This window comes from Falco biarmicus, chromosome 11 (genome assembly GCF_023638135.1).
Source record: "Falco biarmicus isolate bFalBia1 chromosome 11, bFalBia1.pri, whole genome shotgun sequence".
NCBI classification, from domain to species: domain Eukaryota; kingdom Metazoa; phylum Chordata; class Aves; order Falconiformes; family Falconidae; genus Falco; species Falco biarmicus.
Window position 1 is genome coordinate 30,537,152 of NC_079298.1, and position 14,833 is coordinate 30,551,984.

At 53.1% G+C, this 14,833-nt stretch overlaps 1 protein-coding gene across 3 annotated transcripts; it reads left to right on the plus strand.

The window, feature by feature from the left end:
- The first annotated feature begins 8,319 nt into the window (after positions 1–8,319).
- On the plus strand, positions 8,320–14,621 carry LOC130156954 (regulator of G-protein signaling 16-like). 3 transcript variants are annotated; one of them, XM_056356048.1, is made up of 5 exons: positions 8,320–8,599; positions 9,916–10,002; positions 10,687–10,748; positions 12,051–12,217; positions 12,485–14,621. In XM_056356048.1, the coding sequence occupies exons 1-5, from the start codon at positions 8,520–8,522 to the stop codon at positions 12,683–12,685; spliced, it is 597 nt and encodes a 198-aa protein (XP_056212023.1). In that variant the 5' UTR covers positions 8,320–8,519; the 3' UTR covers positions 12,686–14,621. The 3 variants fall into 3 exon arrangements, with proteins under 3 accessions (XP_056212023.1, XP_056212025.1, XP_056212026.1); XM_056356050.1 differs by lacking the exon at positions 8,320–8,599 and adding an exon at positions 8,821–9,309; XM_056356051.1 differs by lacking the exons at positions 8,320–8,599; positions 9,916–10,002 and adding an exon at positions 10,015–10,522.
- The last annotated feature ends 212 nt before the right edge of the window (positions 14,622–14,833 follow it).

Here is a 14,833-nt window from a genome sequence, read left to right on the forward strand (position 1 = left end):
GAGTTACCTCTCATTTCAGACTGCAGAAATTTCCACCGGGGTTCAGGGAACTGAGGGCATGGGAGGGAGGCGGCTAAAGGAGATGAGCTTATTACTGAAATAGCCCGACGTTTCTGGCAAAAAGGCACAGAAGAAAAGGCAGTGCGTGCTTCTGAGGGACGTGGTGTACCAGGGAGGTATAGAGACCAGCCGCAGTGTGAATCACTTGTCTCCAGTATCCCCACGACTCCCAGTTTGCATCTTGTGCTGCATGCCCCAGGCTGGATCTAAAACATGATGGATGAGGAGCTACTTGGCTTTGCATTTACAGCGTAGATGGCAGCGTCACGCTAAGAGAAACGTCTTCACATTGCTCTATCAGTACCCACAGTCACCAGCTAAAATGCAATAAGGGGAAGGAAGAAGGAGGCTTCTTGTGCCGTGTTTACTCATGCAGTCCTCTGCGGAATGGCTGGTAATGAAGAGAGCAGGGTACAAGTACTCCCTGGGGTAGATTCCCCCTTCCTTAAAAACCACAATGGAAGTATCTCATCCTCCTGTAACCTTTCTTCCCCGCTCCTCTACAAGCAACCCAAATCAGACACACAGAGTTCAGATTAAGCTCTCCGACAGCTCCATCTTCGGTGCGGTGGCAGGGTCCCCCCTGCATGAAGGGGCCTGGAGGACCTGAGTCCAAACCTAAGCACTGGATAAGGCTGTCTTAAATAATAGAGATGCCTTGCTCCTTGGGCAATGTGCTTGCAGGTGGCTCGGGACAGGTTTAGGAGGGCATTACTTATACGGAGTGAACTCGGAAGTGAGCCACCAGGTACCTGGGTAGAAAGACCCACTCTTTTAAGACCTTCCCAATGCCACGTTATTGTTTTAACTAGGTCCTGATGCTGTAACTGCCTCCACAGTGTCTGGGTGCTGCTGATGTTGGTAGGGAACAGCAGGAGCTGTTTGGACAGGACACGCAGGCTGTTCAGTCTGATTCCTTCCCGTTCTGGGGAAGGCATGGGCTCGGGTTCAGTCTGACCTTCTCCCTGCATTAGCTGCTCCTTTGCTAGGTTCACCTTCCCCTGTGAGGCTGGAGAAGCTCCTCAGCCGTACCAGGTGTCCAGCCGGCGATGATATCCCCACTGAGTCGTGTCACATTGTAAAGTGTTACTCACCTGTACTGTATAGAGACCGTGAGGATGTAATAAACAACCTGAGACTATTCGCTCTCTGCCTGAGTGTCTGAAAAGGTGCGAGTTGAGCATGTTTTCCTATGGCGAGAGGAAAGTGGGAATTGGGAGCTGGGGAGGTGGAGGGGTGTCTTTTGGCAGGACTGTCGAGGAGGAAAAGGATGGGAGAAGCTTGTGCCTTCTTGGACCCTGCCCTCATCCTCCGTGTGCTGGTTTCACTGGTGTGGACGTGCTGGATGGGGCAGCAAAGAATGGACATGTTGACTTGAAGCAGTCAGTATTCTCTGTTGAAGCAATTTAGAACCAATCTCCCCAGAGGTGTGGTCTGGGGAGGTGTGTCAGAAATATTGTCAGTAGGATCTAGGAAACTGCAAGGAAGGGAAATCTGAAGAGCCTTCCACCAGTGCATTGTTGTCCTTTTCTGGGTACACCCCACTGCTGCCTGTGATGGATTGCCCACTCCAAACCCCAGACCCAAGGACCTGAGTGCAAGCAGAGTCAGGAGCAGCTGTTCTTGGAGAAGGCTGCAGCAACGCTTTCCCCCAGTGTGGGGCTGCTGGCATCTGCCCGGAGAGTAGATGTGGTAGGAGCTGAGCAGGGACGCTGGCTTCAGCCCAGGGAGGCAGGCAGCACGGAGACCAGTGATGGCCAGTGCAGAGGGGTGGTGTGAGCAGCGCTCCGTCATGGACAAATTACTCGCTCCCCTGAACTGGATACCTCATGGAAACACACCTGGCAGAAATACGCGTAAATCTGCAGGACCTTCCTGGAGGGGATGTGCTCACCGTGCTGCAGCCAGAGCAGCAGCGCTGGTAAACTGCTTGTTTGGGAAAATAGAAACCCAAGACCTTTCCCTGCCGGGAGTGTGGCAGGGGGACATGGGGCTGCTGAAGCAGCTGGTTGGGTCTCTCCAGCCTGACCACCTCTGTACGCATCCTGCTGTCCCGCAGGGAGCAGTGATAGCTCCGGAGCAAACGGTCTGTATCAGCCCATTAAACCCACTGGCAAGCAACCAGAAGTGGCCATGGTGAAGGTGGCACAGCTGGGGCACCAGCCTCTCCCATGCTCCTGGTGCTGCAGGTGGCACAGCACCCACCTGCCCCTTGGACAGCGTTTCCATCACGCTGCCTTATTGCCCAGCATGAAAAGAAGTGCCGAGTTGGCTCCCTGTACCAGGAGCTGTGAATGGATCAAGCATGATCAGGCCAGGAAGAGCAAACAAATACTTTCTTCAGCATAAAAAGCAGTCCCAGGCTCCAGCAGGCATCTCGCATCAAGGTCTCAGCTTGATCCATCCTTGGGGGACAAACGGGAGAAATGAGCAGGAACAGGCTGGTGAATCACCGGCAAAGCCTGGGGCGAGGTCTGGCATTGGGATGGGGGCGAACAAGTAAGGAACGGGAAAGGCAAGGGCCGGCTCACCGGGCAGGGAAGGCACATCTGGGGACCAGGGCATGCATGAGCCAGAGATGGGCAGTGAGAGCTGGAGAAGTCAGAGCGATGGGGCAAGTCCCAAGGGCCAGTTTAGGGAGTCTGGGGGAGCCTGCGCTTGCTGGGGAAGGCTTGGGCAGCTGCTGAGGGCAATCCCGGGTACTCAGGGGGGAAGGGGAGGTGTTAGCAGGGGCAGAGCTCAGAGTGAGGGCAGCTGGGGGGTGCTTCGGGTGTTAGCAGAAGATGGCATGGTGGGAGATCTGCTGCAGGGGGGCCCTGCAGGAACCCCGTAGGGGCTGCTGCCCACCCGGAGAAAGGGCTTCCATAGGGAAGGGCTGAGGCCAAGCAGAACGTCTCCTGAGTCTGGCAAGCGAGGGAGAGCAATGACCTGGATCCAGCCCTGGGCACACCGAGGGCACTCCTCGCCTGGTACACAGCCCACCCTCCTTACCAAAAGGTGAGTGTTTGCTACATGGTCTGCACAGCGTTGCATTTGAAAAAAAAAATTAAATGAGCTTGTTTTTCTCTGGAAACTGGTGCAGTGGAGATTATCAGTACCTCTGTCTTTTTTATATCCCCCTTTTTTGCCCTGATTTCCTTCCTTTTTGTATTGTTTTTCCTTTTCATCTGCTGTTTCTTCCCTCTAAGCCTGCCTCTGAGCCAAAACAATTTGCATGCATCCAAGGAAGGATCAGCCATTAGTGCTGCTCTTTCCTCGTAGTTAGGATATATTTAGCTATCATCTTTGTTGTGTTGTTTTGGGGTTTTTTTTCTGGTTTTTTTTTTTTTCTTTTTCTGTTCAGTGGCTTTAAAGAACAGGTGCCGGGAACAGAAAGAGAAGATTAAAAATACCTGCTGTCAAATACCTCTCCCTACGCAGATGTGCTCCAGTGCTGTGCAAAGCGAACACGTGAGCAGAGTGGATAACAGCTGCCCCTTGAAAAACTCATTTGTGATTCTAATTTTTTTTTATTTTAATAATCTCTTTCCGCACTGCTACAAATTTCCAGAGCAGCTATTTCCTCTCGTGCTTCATGTGAACGCAGCATGCGCTTTTGTCGGGAATGAATTAAATGCTCCTTGGGTTAGAGTGAGAACCTGTTGTCTCACAGGAGCCACTGAGGGACAAGCACTGCTGCCTGTGCAGGCAGCTGCCTCTCCCACAACGGGGTGGGGGTTACCCTGGGCCGGGAGGCATGCATGGAGCATGGTTTACCTGCAACCACACGGACATGGCATCCCACAGCAGCCCCTGACCATCCCTGTCTCATAAGCTGTGCCCATGGCCAAGACCCAGCTGTGGTGTGGCTCACTGGAGACCCATTGTAAATGCTCCACTGCTGTTGCAGTCTCAGCGGCTTCCCTGCTCCTCCCGGGCACCAACGGCAGCTTCCGAGCAATGCCGTGCTCCTGCCTGCACAGCAACAACCTCCCATCATGGGTGACACCCTGCCAGCACCCCTTTCCCCTTTTCCTGTGCCTGTATCTCTCCTTCAACACAACCAGAGCTTAACAGCTTGCTGGTGGAGGAAGGGGCTGTGCCACACAAGCAGCACCTTGAAGTCTCTCCCTTCCACTCCTTTGCATTCAGCATCTCCCTGACTTCACGCAGACGGCTCCAGGGGACTCATGCTTCTGGCAGCCTCTGCTGAAGCAACACAGGGAGCATGCGGTGCTGTCTTCAGGTTTTACTGTTCCTGATTGCCGCCACTGTGGCTCCCCATCAGTTTAGGATAAATCAGGTGTCAGGCTCCTCAGTGAGCCTGCTTGGCCCACATCTTCTGCGATGCAGAAAGACCTCAGCAGTGTGGCTTGGCCCAGCTCTTCTTCTCCTCCTCCTTCCCCTTCCCATCCATTTCTGTATCCTCCCCTTCTTATCTCACTCAAGCTATATAAAAATGCAAAAAATACTCGGTACCAGAAACTCTCCTTGGAGCTTGGCTCTGCACTGGGCCACATGCACAAGGGCGCTTTGCACCCTGTCACCAGTCCCACCTTTTTCCCTGTTACCTGCCTCATTGGTGTAGTTTTGGAGCTGAAAATTTTATTTTCCTATTTTTCAAGGTTGCTGGCACTTCACAAATACTAACCCAGCAGCAATGCCTAGGGCTGAGAGGTTTTGTGTTTTACTTTTGATGGGGAAACTGGTAGCTGTACCGCTGGCAGTGCTGGCGCTGCGCTGCCAAAGGGCGGCTGCGGATGCACTTTCCCACCGCAGATGCCCCCAAGCTCCAGCCATCTCCCAGCCCAAGCATGCAGGGTCCCTCCAGCACACCCTGCCTGGCTTGCCAGGACCTCTCTGGTGGAAACGTAACCCCCAGAGGGCTGGTCCCCATAGATGGGAGGTGGGCTTCGTGCCGGCAAGGCTGTGGCACACTTACGGGAAGGGAGCCTGGCCCCAGGCATTGCGACACAGATGTTTTTTGTGTTCCCAAACAAGGGCTGATAATACAGGCAACTGAGCTGGAGCCGCGGGAGGCTGCTAAGCTAAATGAGACAGGAAGGACGTAATTAAATTAGATATAGAGCAGCATAAAGACATTTGAGTACACATACGTTGTCAGGCTTGGAGGCTATTGCATAACCCCACTGAAGAGCTCTACATTTATAAAATATTGCACCTCCTGCATCCCAGGCTGGCAAGCTGCCTATCCTCGAACAGCATCTCCCACCCCATCGAAGGCAAGAGTTAGAAAAGCTGCCTCAAGGGAGCAGGGCTGCCAGGCGGAGGGTTGGCAGGGAGCTGGTGGCTGCGGCAGAGCGGGCGGAGGGTCTGTCCTGGCCTTGGTGGGGAGGACATCACTGGAATGACCTGATCCCATTCCTGTGGCTGGGCTAAGATCCCCACCCATGGTACTGCTGTGTCTACATCCCAGAGCTGCGCACCAGTTCAGACACCTAAGCATGGGACTCTGGCAGGAGTGTGACATTTCCTATGGCTTTGTGCATTTTCTGGCTGGGTGATTGTGATGTCCAAGAAAGACACAGCCTTTGACTGACTCTTTCCCTCCCACTGAGGTTTTTTAGGGGTCTCTCCCTCCCATGGGAGCTTGCAGGGACCAAGCTCCCAGTGCAGGCATTTCCTCGCTTTGCCTTGCCATCAGCTTTGCCTCACCCGAGCCAAATCCTTCAAAAACTGCTACAGAGGGGACAAGGTAAAACCATGCACACACTTGCCCAATGCTTTTTGTCTATGGGAAAAAGCAGCGAGGAGACAGGGGCTGAAGCGAGGTGAAGGTTTCAGCAGGCTGTAATACCACAGCAGAGATGTCCAGAGCTTCTCTGCTCTGGCTCTCATCACCCGTGTTGCTCTCCCCTTGGCCATGGCTGTCGTTGCCATTCCGGCTGTGTTTTTGCCATACAGTTACAATGGCCCCAGCTGCTTCAAGCAGCACATGGCTCCCAGCGCAGCGGCTGTCTCGGGTACCACGAACTTGCTGCCAGAACTCATCTGTCCTTTGTGTCCATGACACGTGCCCAGCCTCCTGGAGGCTGTCCTCTTGGCGTAACCTGCTCGGGGGATGTCTCAAACACCAGGCAGCATCACCAGACCATCCTGTGATTTTGCAAATCTGTACGTGGGAGAACGGGCTGCAGAACGTGAGCATGATTTTAAAGGGAAAAAAAGACACAGATGAAGTCTTGCTTGACACCAGGTGCACTGCAAAATGATGAGACAAATCAGCACCAGGGATTTGCTGAGCACCGTGTCTGTGCAGAAAACTGGGGAGGAGATGGAGATGCAGGTAACAGAGGAGAAGAGACATGACATGTTGTTGGCCAACCACTACAGCTGGGAGGGGAGTGTGAGGGGTATGTGTGTGTGGCCAGTGCCAGGATACCCGGGTGTGACCCTCTCCTGTGGGTGACAGGTGCCCGTACCACATCTGCAACACCAGTGCTCCCAGCACGGCAGTGAGCTGGGATGGAACATCAGGCCGATGTGGCTGAGAACTTCCAAACCTTGCGTTAGGTAAGTGATGCCCACACTGTGGGCATGCACAGACCTTAGCATCTATGCAGGCAAAGGTGAACTTACAGCCCTCTCACCCTTACTCTTCCCCTTCTTTCCTTAAATCCACAGCAAGGATTACAGCTCTAATCATGGTTTTAAGGCACAGGGAAGACATGAACAAGAGCTTTCTGTAGCTCCAGACATTTATCTGTAGCTGAATATTTGTAACCAAGAAGCCTTAAAATTGTTTATTCAAGTGGAAAAAACCCCAAGCAAACAAACGAGAGCTATCGGGCAAGAGGCTGCTTTTGTCATTAATGCCAAGACAAGAGCTAAAACCGTGTGTTTGCTCATTAGTCCTGATCCATCTTTCACGGCTAGCCCTGGGCAAGATAATTCAGTGGCTTTTTCTAAGTGGTGGGAAAAATACAGGAGTCCCCATTACAGTTCAAGGGAGCTGGGGTGCCTGGTGCTCCTCCAAAAGTCTCCTGTCCTGATATCCTCGTGCTTCTGCTCCCCGAGGGCAGCTGGAGAGGAGCCTTTCTCCCCAGCCTGGGGCCAAGACGGCCACGTGCCTGCGCCTCCCCTGGCACGACTCATCTCCCATGAGCAAGACGCTCCAGCAATGTCCCACGTGTGATTAATGCAGGCAGCAAGGGAAGGAGACAACCTGAGCTCTGGAAAAAATATCTGTGATGGATGTGGAGCCGGTAATAGCAGGGACCAAGTGGGGATGAAGGAAGAGGATGAGGAGCGGAGGTGGCAGCTCTTGCCTTTGCCCCGGGAGGGCTGTGGGCAGGGGGGGTTAGGGTCGCTCCCCCCACCATGGTGAGCTCCCTCCCAGAGCCACCGAGTGGGGAATCTCAGGGAGGGCAGCTCTCAGGGACCCTGTGCGAGCTCGACCTTGGCATGGGGGACCTGTTGGCTGTCGTGGACCTCTCTGCTTGTTGCACTAGACCTTGGGGTTCACTGCTGCACAGTCTGACACTGGTTTAACTCTTTCTCTTCATGCTTTGCTGATTCAGTCCTTTCCCTCCAGCTTCCAACCTTCCCCCTGCTTTTAGTCTCTTTGTGTTCAGTTCTCATTAGGATCCACCTTCATCAGATGCGTTTCCTCGCTTTGCTAAGACTTTTTTTTTTTTTTTTAATGTGCCTCCCCACGCCTTTTCTTCTCCCATCATAGACCCAGCAGAGGATTTGTGATGAAGAGGTGCAACTTCTGCCAGCACATGGGGTCAGACATCAGTCCTTATTTATTCTAGCTGTAGACCGGCAGTGCAATTTGAGGGGATGTGGAAACTTTACACCCTTCTGCTCTACCTGCAGCACAAGGGTGAGGGGTTATTGCATTGCCCTGGGGAGCGCAAACCCTTCCCCCAGGCTTTGCATCTGCCCCTGGGGTGCTGCAGAACAGCCTGACTCTGCCGGGGACTGGCACCCCCTGCTTCAAGCACCTGGGGAAAAGCGTGCTGCTGCGATGCCGCCATGCCAGCCCTGGCAGCGCTGGGAGGATTGAAAGTCCTCGGGCAACAGGACAGAGTTGACGAAATGCCGTGCATGACAGCGTCTGTCCTGTCCCTCTCACTCTCCCCCTCTGCGCACCCACCCGCCGGCGGTTACTCAGCAGCCTCTGCACGTCGGTGGAAACGAGCCTGTTTTTTCCTGTTATCGAGGAAGCAGTTATGACTGTGATGCTCAAGGACAAGCCTGGGCCTCCCACTCCGCCCTCCCTTCACAGCACAAAAGAAACCTACCTAAGCCGTTATCTTCACCGGGCACTGCTGGAGCAGCTTTTGGTTGGCTGGAGGCTGGAGCGATGCTGGGCCCCCCTCCCAGCTCTCCCCCCTCCCACTCGATATAAAGCAGGGCTCCTAGCCGCTTCTCCAGCCGACAGCACACAACCGCGGGCGCAGGTGGTGACGCAGCTGCCTGTTGCACACCCCTGCTGCTGCTGTAAGGACCCGATGAGTTGCTGGATGCCTGGGTGCCCAGCTTTCAGCATGTGCCAGGGGTTAGCTGCGCTCCCCATCACTTGCCTGGAGAGGTAAGGGGCTTCGCCATGCCGCAGTTCTGGGATGCAGAGGGTTAGCTGGAAAAGATGCACCTAACTTCAGAGCGGCTGGGCCAGCCTCTGCTGCTGAGGCTGTGATATTTCTGTAGAAATTGGGGTACAGACCGCAAGAAAACCTGCAGTGAAGGATGGCCCAAGTGATTTTTGCTGGTTTCATCTGTTCTGCTACCCAGGAGGGGAACATAGAGGTAAAACATGCCGAGGGAGAGGAGGCTGGACAGGGCTGCCCTGTGTGTGTCTGTGTGTACAAACACACAAGGGTTGTTTCTCTGGCTCTGTTTCTGCAGAACTTGCTTCAAGTTGTCAGCAGCAGGACTATTTTTGTCAACACAGTCGAAACGTTAAGTGACATGTTGCTCCTCCTGCCAAACACGGCTACAAAGCCCCGTGCTGCCGGCTTGACATTTAAACACTTATTTTTGTATTGAGCGCCTTGGGATGCCTGAATGAGCTGCAGCACGCAAATAGCAGTGGGACTGCGCGCTGCCTTGGGGGGACCCTGGGGAGCGGAGCTGATTTAGCAGCAGCTCCTGCCGTGTTGCCGCAGAGACCTCCCGGTAGGGAGGTGCCTCCATGCCACCGCTGCAGTGACAGGCAGTAGCATCTCAGGCTCTCGCAGAGGGGCTCTGGCACAGGAGCATCATCGTGCTGCCACCAGGCTCGCCGGGTCTCAAAGGCATGGGGTAGGTGGATGGTGCCGCTGGGGAGCTCAACCATCTCCATGACATGGTGACAGGCTCCTGGTGACTCAGGGGCACCCCCCAAAAAAAAAAGCAGGGGAGCAGCAGCCCTGCTGCGACAGCCTCGCAGCAGGGAGAAGCTCCCGCTTTGCTAAGCGGAGAGTGATTGCTGTGTTTTTCCAGTGCTCTGAGAGCAGTGTAGCACTGCCGGGAGAGGGAGACAGGAAAAGGAGCCAGGTTAACTCCAGGGAGGTGGGGGGGCTGGGGGGGGCTCCAGCTGGGCACTCAGCCGCTGCTCTGCTACCTACCCCAGAGGAAAAAGCTCACCGTGCTTAATAAATGCATACGGCGCTACCAGGAAAGCAAGCAGGAGGAAACGGTCCTCTGGGCTTAATGCACTGCTGAGTGTGGTTGCCAGGGAGCAGAAAAAGCAATTGGGGGAGCATTTATTTTGTAAATCAGAAGGCAAAGAGGCAGCTGAAGCTGAGAAGCAAGGGCTGCCCCTCTGAGCTGTGTCGGGTCTGTGGAGTGCAGCCCCTGTGAGGCAGGGGGTCTGTGGCAGCAGTCCAGTGGTCCAGCGATCCCACTTCTCCCCTTCCTCTCTTCCAGAGCCAAGGATCTGAAGACCCGCTTAGGGATCCTGCTTCATAAACCAGAGCTGGGGCACAGGATTGGGACCTCCAGCAAGCTGCAGAGGTAAGCCAAGCAGTGCCATGTCCCAGGTTCAGCCTGGGACAGGTCCCTGAGGACCAGGCTGTCCTGGGGGATGCTCCTGCCCATCTGCGCAGCAGAGAGGACTGAGCACAGCTCACCCTCCCCATAATCCCACCCCAGAAGGCAGGGAAGGCGGATCATTTCCCAGCTCTACCAGTTATAAAATCAGATGGGAGAACTGATGCTTTGGCATTAGGCACAAGAGAGCAGGATTTTAGCAACAGGCAAGAAGCTGAGAGGGCTCCTGCAGTTCCTGGTGTCTGAGACCAGTGGCTGAGACCCCTGGGGAATGCAGGCAACATTAAAATTAAATACTAAATATCGTTGCTGAAGGCAGGGTGTCTTCTTACAGAGGAGGCTCTGCTGGGCTTGCACCAGCAGAAGAGGGCTCTTCTGAGTATCTTCTAGAGAAGCTACCTGGCCAAAGCTGCACTATGGAGCTGAGGTCTGGTGAGCCGTCGGGGAAGGTAAAAGAAAGGGAGAAAGGAAAGAGAGCCCACAGGTAATGGAGCCCAGGGTCTCGCTTTGCTTTCCTACTGAGCATCGCTGCCTCCATTCTTGCAGTCTCCCATTAATGGGGCCGCTTGACTGAAGTGCTCCCGTCCTTCACTGTGGGGCAGGAGAAACATCGGCAGGATGAGCCTCACATCCTTTTGTCTTTTCCAGAGACTCCTCACGAGAGGTACTCGAATGGAGGGAGTCCTTCGACCAGCTCCTGAAGAGTAAAAGTGAGTAGGATCTTGTTTTCTTCTCTTGTTGAGGGCAGGTAGGACAAATACAGTCCCAGTGAGCAAGGGGGTGACGGTGCATCTGGAGCAAGCGTAGGAGGAGGTCTTGTCTCCTCCCTAAATGAGATGGTTTAGGATTTAGGAAGGGTCCCCTTTCCTGCCCTGATAGAGCTGATGCACAGGTCTCATTTCCTAGCTTGTGAATCTGTAGCGTTTTCTTCTGGCTGGGTGTATTTTGAGGGGCACAAGCACTGCCTCCGGACAGGAGCATCATTGTGGGCATCCCATGTGCAGCAGTGGGTCAGGGGGGACTGTCGATTTCTTCACATTCAGGAGAAGGCAGCTTGTCTGCTCTTGGTGCCTTCCTTTACACAGCAATGCAGCCACCTCCACATGGGCTTTTGTTGCTCAGAAAATTGTATTGCTACCCTCTAGCTGTTTGTGTGTCCCATGCCTCCGGGGATGGCTCTTCCACAGGGAGAATGAATTCAGCTGCTTTACCGAGTTACATGTAGCCATTTTCCCTCCAGTATTTGCTAGACGTATGGTGATGCACAGGGTTTCCATAAGGTGCCGTCTCCCTCTCCCCCATGGGGACAGTACCTCCAGCCCCAGAGAGAGGACCTCTTTTGGAGCCCCACACATAGTCCCCTCCTTACACTGGGCTTTACAGCAGGTACAAAAATGGTAGAAGTGCCAAATTTTAAGAAATTACTTGTCTACCTTAAAATCTACTCTACAGCAAGAGAAAGTCCTTCCATAGTGCTAGGTTGGGGCTAGGCATGGTTTTTTTTCCCCACCTTCCTCAGACGCTGTGATGGCTAACAAGCATCTCCGGCTTTGTAACTTAATACACCCCTGCAGCCTGGCTCTAAAATCCTTGCTGCAATTACTTTCCCATACTCCTCAGCATCACGTTCCCTCTAGATCTCAGCTGAGAAATAAAAATAAAGCCATCACTGCTTGGTTCCTGCAGGCGTACTGATACGTCAGTGGATTTCTCCTTAGGTAGAATTAGCTCTTTTTCGAAGCTGTAAAGAAAATACACTGAAGCCTCATTACAGAAAGGTCAGAAAAATAAAACCAGAGGATTACTTGTCTGTGGGAAAGGATTTTATTGGAGTCTAGAGGCCAATTAGCAGTGTCTCAGAGGGTGGAATTTGCCTGGAGGGAAAGGAAATCTGCAGATGTCATGGTCTGAGCTCTCAGGGCAATGCTCGCCAGGCAGGGCCATGTCTGGCAGTGGTCCTCCTCTTCCTCCCCCCTTCTGCCCTGTTAACCACCCTTCTCTCCTCTCTCCAGGTGGGGTGACCGCCTTCCACACCTTCTTGAAGACAGAGTTCAGTGAGGAGAACCTCGACTTCTGGCTGGCATGCGAGGACTTCAAAAAGACCCGATCAAAAACCAAGCTGGCCTCCAAGGCCAACAGGATCTTTGAGGAATTTGTCCAAAGTGAGGCACCCAGGGAGGTGAGAACATTTTCTGCCTCTGTTCTGTGATATCAAATAGGGTGGGAAAAGAATAAAATACCCCAGTGAGTTTTGTTAAAATGCTTTCAGCTCAGGGAGGAAGATGTGCTCTTGTTCATGAGAACTTTCATTTCTAACATTGCATGGTCTACCAACATGAAGGGATATTAAGGCTTGCGAGCATCTTCACCCCATCTGAAGACAGAGCCCTCCCATGGGAGGGCAGTTAATGCCGAGTTAATGTTTGTAGATGCTGCTTCCTTGCAGGTGAATATTGACCACGAAACCAGGGAGATCACTCGCAAGAACCTCTCGGGTGCCACCTCTGCTTGCTTCAATGAAGCCCAGGCTAAGACCCGCACTTTGATGGAGAAGGACTCCTACCCCCGGTTCCTGAAGTCCGCCTCCTACCAGGACATGACCAAGCAGGCCACCAGCCGCGGCATCAGCAAGCGGTCGCATACCTGACCCGAGCCCAAATTTGCCGTGGGGGCATGAGCTGGGGGACCAGGCAGAGGTTGAAAGATGGTTTTCAAAGGCTGAGGTCCACGTTTCGGGGCTTCAGCTGAAGCCCTGGCTTTTTAACAGGATCCCCAGCACCTCAAGCGTTTCCCGCTTCCCACCAAGCTGCTGGGAAGAGAGGTCCTCCTCCCTCCCTGGAGGAGCAGAGCTGGTGGGAGCCCAATGCCTCCCCTTGCAGCATGGCCGGAGACCTGCACCACCACAGGGACACAAAGAAATCGGACTTGTGTTGCAAGGCCGGGAAAAAGAGACCAGATTCCCACGAGCATCTGTAACTATGGAGCTCCCACCTGCTCTCAGGACCCTGCCTCTGACCTGCAGCATCAGCCGCCAGCTGCAGAGCCAGCACAGGAGCCTGCAATTCCCGCAGTGCCTGGGGCAACCACCCCAGACCTGCCCACAGGGCTTCTCCTACGAGGGAATGGCCAGAATGAAAGTCCAAAGGCTATACGGCGTTTTCAGCTGGAGTGACCCTACATCCTGATCCTGAGATCCTTCTTCTGCCATTTCCTACACATGCTCTGCATCAACGCTTTACACCTTCCTCCAGTACAGCGTTTCCCTAGCAGTGATGTTTTTATCCCTTGCTTAAGCTACATGACCTTTAGATTGCACATATTCTTAGGTCACACGCATAATTTTTTATTATTATTATTTATTTTATCATTATTACTATATATATATTTATTCCAAGAGCACTGCTGAAAGCATACACCTTGCTCCAAGGAGCTTGTAAATTAAATTATTTTAGATATTGTAGCACTTAGCATGCCTCCCACCTTTTCTGTATGACAAGAGAGGTGACCAGCCAGATCTGTAACATGCCCGTGGAGCAAGGTACGCGAACAGCAGCAGCGAGAGCTGCATTCTGGCAGGACTGCAAGAGGGATCTGAGGTGGCAGGTTTCCCTGGAGCTTGGAGGACCACTGATGGCAGTAAAAGGATGCTTTGCAGTCCGTCTTGTTTCCTTTCTCCCCTTAAAACGCGGGTGGCATCTCGGCACGTAGACTAGCAGCCTGTCCTAGACAGAGAGCAGTGATGTAAAACAGGCACTTTGCTGAGTGAACCTATTGAAAACTTATTTTTTACACATGGGAGAAGGGCTTTTCCCTGGTTTAAAATTGGGCTTGGTGTTCCCTTGGCTGGTGAAACCACAGTGGCCACAGCATTTTACCAGAAATCCAGGGAGCCAAGTAAAACAGCAACGCGTGCAGTGAATTCAGCATCTCGGGGTGCGGCAGGACATTTCATCAGCTCAGAACTGTGGGGTGAGCTCTTCAGAAAGCCCCTCTGAGCAGGGATTTCTGGGTCCCACAGCCACCCTGGAAAGCTGTGGGTGCCATCTGGCAGCAACAGTGCCAGCAGCCATGCGGGTGGGTGATGGGGAGCCCACCAGTGTCCTGTGCTCTGTCATGGAGAACATGCCGTCAGCATAGTTTCCTACTGAGACAGCCTGGGCTGCCACATGTGCCTCCATTTACCCCTAAATATCAAATCTGGAGGTCCTCATCCTGCTGATACTCACTCCTTGCCAAGGGAACCATCTTGTGCCTCCCAGCACCCCACGCCGCCCCAAGCATTAGCCCGAGCACAGGATCGCTCTGGCTTTTTGCAGCTGTTTGAGCAGAGCGAGGGACCCAGGACCGGTTTGGGGACGTTACTTTGAGTCCTCTTCCACCTTCCCCACCCCGGTTCTAACTGCTGAGCCTCGGTGGGCCCCGGCTGTGTTTACAGGGAGATTTTAACTGCTTTCTTATTTATTATTTATTTTACAACTGGAACCACCTTCGTTGTGTTACTGAAGTGAATGACACACAATGGTCTGTTTTCATTACTAGCATAATATTGTCATTATAAAATAAATGTAAAGAGGAAAATACTATGACAGCAAGTGTTTTTTTGGTTGTGGGCTTTTGATTAATTTTTACATTCTAATTTTGGATGACTTGTAAAGCGTACTAAAGCAAGCTGCTTCTGCTGTATGGCTTAAGGGGCATTTACAGTTGCTTTACAAGTTGCAATGTCAGGAACAGAAAAGGAAGGGAAAGGCTTGTGAAGGGTAAAGCTTCATGGTGTTTGGCTAGGTGAAGAAAA